The following is a 12,004-nucleotide window of genomic DNA, read 5'->3' as shown; positions in this document are numbered from 1 at the left end:
GCAATAGGTGTTTTCTGGTGAATTGCCTGACTCATCTTTTTTTACTTTTTTTTAATCATATAATTCAACATACATACAAAGCAAAGAAAGAAAAAAGCAATAATTTTCAGAGCACTCTTCAACAGGTGGTTACAGGACAGACTCCAGAGTTTGTCATGGGCTACCATACCATCATCTCAGATTTTTCCTTCTAGCTGCTCCAGAATATAGGAGGCTCGAAGGAATAAATATTTTTTTTTATCATCACAATCGACTTTTTATTTTCCTTTTTTGTGAAAAACATACAAAAAAACAATGAATTTCAAAGCAAAGCACAACAATTAGTTGTAGAACAGAGTTCAGAGTTTGGTATGGCTACCTCAAATTTTGTACACATTTTCTAACAAATTGTCTCTCTTTCTTAACTGAGAAGTGGGGTGAGCTCTTTTCCTATGAAGGATATTGACTCCTTACCATACATTTTACTAAAATTGTTGGTTGCTGTGCTGGTTTGAATCTATTGTGGACCCCAGAAAAGCCATGTTCTTTAATCCTCATTCAATATTGATGGGTGGTATCTTTTTGACTGCTTCCATGGAGATGTGACCCACCCAATTGTGGGTGGTAACTTTTGATTAGATGGTTTCCATGGAGGTGTGTCTCTACCCATTCAAGGGTGGGTTGCTTACTGGAGCCCTTTTAGAGGGAAGCATGTTGGGAAAAGTTTTAGAGGCATGAGAGCCACTGGAACTGACAGAGCCTGGGAAAATGAAGAAGCCTGGAAAGAAAGCTAGAAGATGCTGCCATGTACCTTTTCAGCTGAGAGAGAAACCCTAAAATTCACTGGTCTTCTTGAATGAAAGTATCTTTCCCTGGATGCCTTAGGTTGGACATTTTTATACCTTACTTTAATTTGGGCATTTTCATGGCCTTAGAACTGTAAACTTGCAACTTAATAAATTCCCCTTTTTAATATTTGCAAAGTCCCCTTCGAGGAAAGGTGAGACAGGGGGAAAATTCAGCTTCCCCAAGTTGAATTCTTGATATTCTCACAAGCAGTGTAGACAACCAAAGCTATACGCTGAGCCCCCAATCTTGGGGTTTGTTCATATGAAACCTAACCCCACAAAGGACAGGTCAAGCCTACTTAAAATTAGGCCTAAGAGTCACCCCCAAGAGAACCTCTTTTGTTCTTCAGATGTAACCTCTCTCTCCAGCCAACACAACAAGCAAACTCACCACCCTCTCCCTGTCTATGTGAGACATGACTCCCAAAGGAGTGGACCTTCCTGGCAATGTGGGACAGAAATCCCAGTGTGACTGTGTGATTGTGAAAACCTTGTGTCTGATGCTCCTTTTATCTACCTTATCAACAGATGAGAAAAACATGGAATTAAAATAAATAATAGGGGGAACAAATATTAAAATAAATGTAGAGTGAAATGCTGGTGATCAGTGAGGGGGAGGGGTGTAGGATATGTTACGTATTAAATTTTTTGTTTTCTTTTTATTTCTTTTTCTGAATAGATGCAAATGTTCCAAGAAATGATCATGATGATGAATATGCAACTATGTGGTGATATTGTGAATTACTGATTATATACGTAGAACGGAATGATCAAAAGTTAGAATGTTTGCATTTGTTTGGTGTTTTTTGGTATTTTTTTAAAAAATTTTAAATTAAAAAAAAAAATTCCCATTTTTTAAAGCTGTTTTGTTTCTGGTATATTGCATTCCAGCAGCTTTCAGACTAGAACAGTTGCCTTTAAGCTTTTTGACATCCAAGTTTATCTTTTTTTTGGTAGTAAAATCAATGTTTTTTCTCCTTTTCTTTTTGTAAGTTACTTAGCCAACAAATAGTTATTAAGTGCCTCCTCCGTGTCCACTGTGCTGGGTGCCAGTTACAGTGATGAACACAACAGACCTGATCCCAGCTCTAAAGGAGCTGACAGTCTGGTGAGAAAGACAGAAAAGAATAAATAAAGCAATAGGGAAAAGAATGCGTGCCAAGAGCTATAAAGAAATCTAACAACACTAGACACTAACAATGACCTGATACTTTCTGAGTGTGTACAGTGTGTCAAGCACTTGGGTTAAGCATTTTAGCCATACAAACTCTTCATCCTTGCAAAAACCCTAGGAAGTTGAAACTTCCCAACTTTACTGAGGAAATGAAGACTTAAAAGAGGTTAAGTAAGACTTGTAAGAGGTCACTCAGCAGGACGCTGTGGGGCCCACCTCCTTCCCCAGCAACACTCACCAGCAGGGCCTTTGCACCCCAAAGAAAGCAAAGTCCTGACAGTATTTAAGAAAGGCCTGGACCTTGCACAACTTGTTTGGTGTCTCACCTGTAGCACTCAGTGGGCTCTAGCCACAATCCAAAAACTGAGGCTGAGGAACATATGTCCTGGCCAGGGAGAATCCCTTTCCCACTGCTTGGGTACAATAAGAATGTCACATCTCCTTTAAGAAATAAACAGAGCCACTTCTGGGGTGCAGACCTGAGTCCACAGGCGGAAGGACAAAGCACGACCTATAAATGCTCCCAGCAATTCTTTAAGGCACAGATTTATTATTCCCATTTCACAGATGAGGAAACTAAGGTTCAAAGACTGAGTGATGTAACCAAAGACTGATCTCAAGTCTGTATGACAGTAAAACCCCACCCCGGGGGTAGAGTTTTTGGCCTTAGAAATCTACCAAGTCCTTTGGCAGCACATGCTGCCTGCCCAGCCTTTCCAGGTGACGGAGAAGCAGCTGCCTTAGCAAGGTGAGCACTTATTGAGGTATAAGTTGCATACTATAAAATTTACCCCACATAATTTTTAAGGTGATGAGACAAGTGTACACTCATGGAAACAGAGAAATTCTTTACCCTCTAAAAGGAAGGTCGAAGCTGTAGTGAGCCCAGATGAGCAGGTTTCCAAGGAGGCTGTATGGAATCGGGGCCTGGGATGCCTACCTTGGATTCCATAAAGTCGGTTGAGGCGTGACCGCCGGGCCTCGTCAGTGTAGGGGACAGCGAGCCAGGGCATCTCACTGAAGTACTGCTTGAACGACTCTTCTGACCTGCAGAGAGACGCACGAGAACAAGGCTCTTTTATCCTCGACTGCTATACTACCACTGCGGCCCCCCTACTCAGAGCCTCTAGAGATGGTGAGGCTTCTGACATTACATTCTTTTTCAGACAACAGGCTATGGGACTGTGTTATTCTCCCTTCCCCAGGAAGTAAACGCATCCATGCAACAGGTGGATTCCAAGCTAAAATGCCAGGCCATTTCCATAACCTGCTTCCCTGCATCCTACCAAGTGAACTCATGTCCAACTCTTCATTTCTCACCGTGCACAGGTTTTACTTTTATAAGGAGCCTAGAAATGCACAAAGATGCTACATTCACTGTGATAATCCTGATTTATGCATAAATAATGATGCGGGCAGGATCACACATTTATATTTTTATTTTTAATTGCTATTAAATATTTTATTCTGAAATCATTCCAAACTTATAGGACAGTTGCAAAAATAATATAAAACCCATACTATCTGTCTATCCTTCTGCCTGTCTTTTTATCAGTTTTCTAAACATCTGAGAGTAGGTTGCATAAATCATGCTCCTTGAACACTTAATTCCATGAACATTTCCTAAGAACAAGGATATTTACTTATATACCACCTTAAGTGCAGTTATCAAGGTCAGGAATCGATATAAAGCCTACAGTCTTTATACTGTATTGCAATTTTTAAAAATAAAACCACACCTTTATGATTCTACTTACAAGAATCTCTAGGAAAGACAAAAATAATCTAGTGATAGAAAGCAGATCAGGGGTTGCCTGAGCCTGGGGTATGGATTGGCAGCTGACTGAGAAGGGGCAGCAACCTTTTGAGTGATGGAAACAAATGTTCTGTGTCGTGACTGTGGCAATGGTTATACTTGCACATATTGGTAAAAACTCATTGACCTGTGTGGTGTTAGATGCAGGTGTCAACTTGGCCAGGTGAAGGTGCCTAGTTCTATTGCTGTGGACATGAACCAATGGCATGTCAACCTCATCTGTTGCTGATTACATGTGCAGTCGGCTAGGAGGCAGGCGTGCCTGCTGCAATGAGTGATGTTTGTTTTAATTGGCTGGTGCTTAAATAAGACAGCTCAGCATAGCACAGCCCAAGCAGCTCAGCATACCTCATCTCAGCACTCGCAGCTCAGCCCAGGCCTTCGGAGCTGCTGAAAGGAATCACCCCGGGGAAAGTTGTTGGAACTCAGAGGCCTGGAGAGAAGGCCAGCAGAGATCACCCTGTGCCTTCCCACGTAAGAAAGAACCTCAGATGAAAGTTAGCTGCCTTTCTTCTGAAGAACTATACATTAACTAAATAAATCCCCTTTTATTGAAAACCAATTCCATCTCTGGTATGTTGCATTCTGGCTGCTAGCAAACTAGAACAACCTGTATACCTAAAATGTATGCATTTTATTGTATGTAAATTATACCCCAATAAAACTTATGTTTTTAAAAGGCTCAACAGGTTGCCCACCCTCATGTACACAGAGGTGGGGAGCTATGGAGCAGGAGAGGGGACCAAGGCCAACAAACTGAACATGGGATAATGTGGCTACTAAATATCTGGGAAGGCACAAAACGCCCTCACTATGTCAGCATCTTAGGGACCTTCTGTGAACAGGAACTAAAGAGGCAGGAGCGCCTGATGACACGGTCTGAAAATTGGGGTTGGAGTTCTGAGACGAAGGAAGCTCACTGATGAGTGAAACCAAACAGAGGGCAAAAAACAGAGGAAATTGAGGTTAAAAGGAACTGACATACTCCAGGAAGAATTTCTGCTCCTCTTGTTTTTGTGATTCCTCATCCATGTGCATTCAAATAGCCCCTAGACAAAGTACGTGATTGCACATCGAAACAGAAATCATGTCACAGTCCATTCATCTCGGGCTCTTTTCCATCCACCCACCTCCATACCCTTCTATTAAAATTCAAAAAGATGAACAAATCAGAAAAATATTCTAATCTCAAATAACTCTGGCTGAATTGGGCTGTACCCAGTATTTAAAGCAAAAACAGGTTTTTCTCAGTTTCCCATCAATGACATGAATACAGGTGAAAAAAAAATGCCAATAATCCCAGATATGTCTTCCCCAATCCCCACCTCCAAGTCCTACATTAAAGAAGCAAGAAATGCAAGGAGAAAGAAAACAATATTAACCACCGAACAGAAAGGGAAGCTGCCATCGCCACTTTCACAAGCACACATACCTGTCTGCACTAACAAAGATGATCTCAAATTTTTGGCCTGCCTCCTTGATCTTCCGGTAGGATTCCACCAGGACCCGGGTGAGGCTTCGGCAAGGTGGACACTGAAAGACAAGGGCAGGGACCTGCTGTATTAAGTACCTCCAACTTCCCATTTCCCGGCTACGCGCCATCAGACATTAGGTAAGCAAGGCTCAGTAGGACTGGGAAGCAAAACACTGTTTGTAAAAGAGGTGGGAACAAACTTTCCTCTTAGTGGCAATTATCCAGCCCAGCCTCCCCACCAGACAGCTTGGCAGCAGACAGCAGCAAAAACGAAGCACCTTAGGGACCATTAGATGCTTCATCAGAAGGGGTTAGGAGAAATATCCTTTTAGACCAGTTGAAAGAAGTCACTTTCTTGTTGCTATTAGTATTTATACTAATAAGCACATATTGCATGCCCCTAAGGCATCAGGTACAGAAGAAAGCTAGAATGGCAGCCCCAGGCTAGAAATCTCTGCCTGGGCATCATGCCTTTGGAAGTCAACCACAGCTGGTCTTGGTGGTGATATCAGTGCTTCCTTCCATCTGGACCAGGCAAGGACCAAATACTCACCCAGTGTGCGGAGAAATAGACGCCCACATGAGACCCTTCCAGGCTGCTACTTTCCAGGGACTGCCCATTATTTCTAAGCAAAGGCCCAGCAATAACTTCTCTGAAGGGTTTAGGCCCCCAAGGGAATTCCAGACCTGAAATAGGCAACAGATGGCAAGAATGTTATGATGCTTTCATTAAAGGCCTCTGACCCAGAGGCCTGGGAGCTGCAAAGCATGACAACTTTATTATCAAACAGTATGTGTTAACACATCGACAGGATCTGCAGCTGAAACAGAACTCCTGCCTGGCAGAGCCCTACCTACCCCCAAGGCAATGGTTCCCAAACCTGGATCAGCATCAGGTCTATCTCTTGGAGAACTTCTGAAAAGTACAGATGCCCAAATTGCACCTGAGACCCAGGATCCAGGGGCAAGGCTGAAGGTGTATATTTAAAACAAAACAAACTTCTTGGTTAGTTCTGGGACTCAATCAGCTCTTAACCATGAATTTCTTCAATGCCCAAGCCTGGAACCTCAATAGTTCTCAACTCCAACTGCATTTCAGAATTGCTGGGACCCCATCCCCAGAGATTCTGATTCAGTTCATCTGGGGGGGGGGGGGGCAGGCAACTAAGTGAGAATTTAAGACCTAGTAAAAGGAAAGTCAAAACTACCCAAGCCAGATCCTCAAGACACTTAAGCCTGAGGCAGGAAAAGAAAATAAAATGCTTCCAGCTCAGCACAGCAGTGTTTTCTCACAAGGTGGTCCACGGGCCACAGCCCCCAGGTTGCCCAGGGCACGGGGGAGCACATTCAGGCAGTGGGCCTACCTAATACGAATGATTCGTCAGATTATTTTTGTAACAACCTTTGTTTTTTCTTTTGCATGGGCAGGCACTGGAATCGAACCCGGGTCTCTGACATGGCAGGTGAGAGCTCTGCCACTGAGCCACCGTCTCACTGCCCTGCTAACAACTTCTATCTCTCTTGATAATCCAAATGAACAACTGAAACTTTCTAAGAGATGTCTGAAGAAAAAAAAAAAAAAAGAGCAGACTCTAACTTCACAAATTGAATTCCTCAAATGAGCACAAGTGAAAAACTCTGCCATCAGGTCAACAGTGATGATGAAAATGACAAGACAAAAACTATTAATGCATCTATAATTCTGCAGAACTTTTTAGTTCATTTTCATATACATTTTACTTTTTTCAATAAAAGGTAGTAATTTAAAAAAAAATTCAGGCAGCCAAGTCCACCCTGAAACAAGTAGATCCAAAATCTCTGTGCCCCTATGTTTAAATTTGAAAGGATAAAAACTTGGTTCTTCCCAAGCCCTGGTCTTTTACTGTTAACTCTTTGAAGCAGGTGAAATTTTTACTGGGACATTTTTGATCCGGTTGAATCCACTAATTGGATCAACAAGTGAAGGAGGGGAGGTCTTTCAACCCTTTTATGACTCCAGGGTGAGGGGAAAGCAGGAGACCTTCAACAGCAGGAGCAGTTTGATGCCAGCAGTGCCCCCCCCACCCCAGCCTGGCAGTGGGGCTGGCACTCACCCTGGGGCTAGGAGAGCCATTCAGAGACTGCCACCTTTGTCATGGCAATATTTAAAGAGGAAGAAAACAAAAACAAAAACAAAACAAAACACATGCCTCTTTGTAATGGTTAAGATGACAGCTTTAATTGAAAAAGTCAGTATCTGGGCTCTTAGCTCAATTCTAACAGCTTCTTCAGATCTCAAAGCTTGAATCTTCCTTTTTCAGAGTCCCTCTCCTTTGGCCCATGAAAAAATAGTACCCCAGGGGACATTCTGATCCTTTTAAAAATCCTAACCACAACCTACAGAATACTATAATTTCATCAAGACAAGAATATTCTAGAGCCAAGAAAACCCACTTGCAAACATTTCATTCATTTGCACTCTGTTGACTGAAGGGGAGGAGAGCTGGGCAGGGGAGGGGGGGCGGAGCTGGGGACAAAGGGTACAGAATGGGCATGCCAGGTGATACCTTCTGGGTCATCACGGATCACCAGCAGCCCATTTCTGCACACGACCTTCCCTGTGGTGGCATCTAGGAATATTAGCGATGGAATGTTGGAAATTCGGTATTTGTTCCAAAGTTTCAGCTGTAAGAAGAAAGGTAAAAGAAGGTGGTTAGGTCCAAACCGGACTAATTGCAGAGTTCTTTTGAGCCCCTCATGCCTGATGGGTGGTTCCACTTGCCCCTATTGCAAGGGTGTGGGGGACCCAGAGACCCACCCAGGTTCAAGCCACGACAGTGGCTGATGGAGCTTCATGCTTATCCTGCGAGGGCTGACCTCCCCTCCCTCTTCCATGGATACTTGCTCTAAAAAGCATAGAGATGGATTATGCATCTTTAGAACATAATATTCAGGTGGTAAGGAAGAAGGGGCTTTTCATTAGTGCCTTCCAACCTGACTCCCATGTGCAGGCACCAGCAGCCAGTTGCTCCCCTACGTCCCAACTCTGTGGGGTCTCCTTAGCCCCTAGGGGAAACGGATGGGGGTGTCCAACAAAAGACCAACAAGTTAACATCCGCCGCTCTTGCCAACTCCCCAGGCCCCTAAATTTGAATTTTGCAATTATTACACGTGTGCCATTCAGCCTGCCAAACCTGAGAGGAGCAACAGGTACTGAGCTCTCAGTACCACTCAAAACAGTCTACGGTCTACTGGCAGATTCTTGAGGTTGGCTGTGCAAACTGTCAGAGGTCCAGGGTCTAAGAGGTATGCGGCTGAGAAAACATGAACGCAGCAGCCCCCGAGCTAGTTGCTGAGAATCGCAGGCACCTATGTTCGCTGACTACCATCAGGGTAAAAACTGTTTAGGTGTGCCCCTGAGCACTCTGGAACTTAACTGCCAAGTCTAAAAAGCCACATAATTAAATGAAATGTCTAACTCTAGTGCACCTCCAGAAAAGGAAAAGACAAACTGCAGAATGTCCTACTGGTTAGGCCACTCTGCTGGGTGCCTCTCTTCTGGGGCTCAGACAGGAGGGAGGGCCATCCCCCCAACCTGGCCACTGGTGGAGTAGGGCAGGGGTGTGTCCAAGGGAAACAGGATCGGAAGTCCAGCTCACGCAGCAGAGGGAAAGGCAGGCGTGGTTATGATTATGATTGTTTTTTATTCAATCTCAAGCAATGAAGGAGTGGGGCAGGGTATCTGCCAAGATATGTTAGACTCCCCCTGTCCACAGAGACCTGAGTCTTGGCAGGAAGTTGTGGGACCCCACCTTAAACTGGGTGGGCCCCACCTCAGCGCTGCATGTTTTCCCCAGCCCCATGTTTCCTGTGGGCTCACAAAACCAGCCAGGACCTCAGAAATGCACGTGCATTTTTCAATAAACAAAACTGCATCATTCCAGAGAAATCTGATATGGAATTCAGTTTAAACCTCGTTAAGAAGGAGAGTCTGAACAACAGAACATGGCCATCCCGCCACTGGGATTGGCGTCACAAGTTTGCTGGTGCAAGAAAGAAAGGTAAAAGATCATTGTGGTTTTTTTTTCTGATTTAAAAAGTAACCAGTGGGCGCCATACATCCTGTTTTGAGGCCGAAGCTAAGGGTGCGAAGCAATACTCCCTGATGCGGAGATAATAGAGGAGCTTTCAGTAAGGCTGACCATAGCTATGTGACCTCAGAGCAGTTTGAAATTCTAATATGAAGATATGTGGACTCTTTTTGGCAAGACACCTTGCTGCCATGGAATTGAGGGGCTAAGATTCTGGCCAAAAAGATCCATATGAAGACCAATTAAATGAAAACCAACTTCGCAGAACTGATACGGGGTCACTATCTAGATATCAGTGTACTTCTGGATAGGGAGGGATAAAATTGAAAGGTATTTTTCTTAGAAAACTATCATTTGTCAGATTTATCTGGCCAAGAATTTGAAGATTTATTTAATAAGGTAGCCCTTGCTTTGCATGGTTCCAATATGCATGAACATTAGTTGCTACAGTTAAATAATACCAGTCTGCCAAAAACGAAGTCAAAATTTCAGTTACCACAGCACTATGAATAGCTGCATAAAGTACAGACTTTGCTGCTAGCTCTCTTTTGTCCATAAATCATTATGCAAATAACAAATGTGCATCATGAATCAAATAATTCCTTCAGTCTGCTTTGGTCACTGAGCATCTGTTACCCAGTTCGTGTACAAACAACAAAGTGTGTAGCCTCATGGCCTCATTGTCTCCCAGTGATAAACCCATGTGACATTTTACAAAAACGGATAAAGAAAGAGGAAATTGGTCAACAAAGATGATGGTGCAGTGAAGAAAGGCAAAATAATAATGTTGGAAGTGAAATTTTATGTGATTAGAAGATCTGAAAATGGTGACAAGCAAAGCCAAGATGGGAAGAGATGTAGGTGCGCATGAAGCTACCATATTGAAAAATCTGATAAATACAAAAAAACAAGGTAAAGTAACCTTAACATCTTCAAGCATAAGTTGCACTAGGAACAGGAAGCCTCTCGGTTGAAACGCAGCATTTACTTCAACTTTGGATTGAAGACTGTAGTAAAAAACAAATCCCAATCAGTCTGCCTAGCATTCAGATCAAAGCATTGAAGTTAGTTGCTACATTGAAGGAAAATGTTTTATTACAAGGAGACTGAAAAAGAACATTTTACTGTCAGTAGAGGCTGGTTTCACCATTTCAGAAGTCAGCATGAATTAATATTAAACTATCTCGTTCAGAAGCCAGCATGAATTGATAAATATTAAAGTACCTGGTGAAGCTGTTCAGATAAAGATGTTGTGATGAAGTTTACCCCCAGATTCCAAGAATTACAGTTAGTCCTTGGTTTACACAGTAGTGCAGGGTAGTACTCTACAAAAATTCTTGCAGGATTCAAAGGGAGTGGAAATGGGGTTATAGAAGATACAGCTCACTGTGGGGATGCAGATATTGCCTGTGTTCAAGAGGCTTGAGATATGTGGCCAGAGGAACTTCATGAAAGTAACTAATCAACATAAATGAGGAAAGTGGTTGTGATGAAAAGGATGAAGATGCCTCAGAGGAAGTGATTCTGGCAAGAAGCTTCATATTAAAGGAACTCTTGATGACAGTGAAAGTGCAAGGAATAAAATTTTGTATGCTCATCCAAACTTAGGAGTATGACAGTTTGCCGCATCATAGAAAAGATGGTAGCTCCATATCATAAGTTATTTGTTGAGAAGGCAAGCACTGCTAAAACTACTCGTGATAATTGTTGTACAGAGAAATATATTTTAATCCTCAATTTAAAAAAAAATGGGTTTCCGAATAGAAATCCATTGGGGGTGGGCCATGGTGGCTCAATAGGCAGAGTTCTCACCTGCCAAGTTGGAGACCCGGGTTCGATTCCCAGTGCCTGCCCATGCCAAAAAAAAAAAAAAAAAAAAAAAAGTAACCATTGGAAAAAACTGGGAAACAGAACACAACACAAAAAATTGAAATAAAAAGCACCCATGACTCAGCACTTAGGAAGCCTTAGTGCATTCTATATTTCCACCGGGGGCAAATGAGAGTGCCCATTTCCCAGCACCTTCCCCAATATTATCACTAACATTTTTGTTTTTAATTTGATAGGGAAAAAATACTTCATTTTTGCTGCTCTCTTTTACTCATTGATGTTCAGACATGAGAGACCTATCAGCCCTGCCCCTGTTCTAAACAGAAAGGGATGGAGGGAAGAATGAGGCGGGGGGGGGGGGCGGGGGGGGGGGCGAGGGGGGGGTGTGTGTGGCAGATGGAGTCCCTGTCCACATCGGGGACACAGACAGTAAAAAAGAAAATAAACAATTTCAGACACTTGTAAGTAAATAGAAACAAAACATAGCAGGGTTACAGCAAAGGTATGGTGGTGTCATCTTGACTGGCATATCTGACGAAATGACATTTGAGCAAAGACCCCAATAATGGATGGAGCCAGTCATATGTACATTGGGGAACCCGCGTACAGGCCGGGAGGCTGAGCTCTTGAAGGCTGGGGTGGACAGAGCCCAGGAGGACAGCAGGGCATTCGGGAGCCCAGCTCTGTAAGAGCCTGCAGACAGTGTTAAAGATCATGGAATTTTACTCTGTTACAGGGAGCTATTGTGGGCTTTTAAGCAGGGAGATGATATGATTTCATTTATGGTAAAGGTCACTTTGGCTGCTATGTAGG

The 12,004-nt window shown here is 43.2% G+C and overlaps 1 protein-coding gene across 3 annotated transcripts in view; it reads right to left on the bottom strand.

The window, feature by feature from the left end:
• Positions 1-12,004, bottom strand: part of NXN (nucleoredoxin) — a 180,131-nt gene that overhangs the window by 21,450 nt on the left and 146,677 nt on the right. For all 3 annotated transcript variants that reach the window (XM_077165442.1, XM_077165444.1, XM_077165445.1), the window contains exons 2-5: positions 7,838-7,955; positions 5,845-5,978; positions 5,250-5,350; positions 2,942-3,048 (exon numbers count right to left, since the gene is read on the bottom strand). In XM_077165442.1, coding sequence (XP_077021557.1) covers positions 2,942-3,048; positions 5,250-5,350; positions 5,845-5,978; positions 7,838-7,955 — 460 coding nt within the window. The remainder of the gene's footprint in view (positions 1-2,941; positions 3,049-5,249; positions 5,351-5,844; positions 5,979-7,837; positions 7,956-12,004) is intronic.

The sequence above is a fragment of the Tamandua tetradactyla genome, chromosome 6, assembly GCF_023851605.1.
Source record: "Tamandua tetradactyla isolate mTamTet1 chromosome 6, mTamTet1.pri, whole genome shotgun sequence".
NCBI lineage: Eukaryota > Metazoa > Chordata > Mammalia > Pilosa > Myrmecophagidae > Tamandua > Tamandua tetradactyla.
The sequence above is the reverse complement of the archived record's forward strand: the minus strand, read 5'-3'. Positions and strand labels throughout refer to the sequence as shown.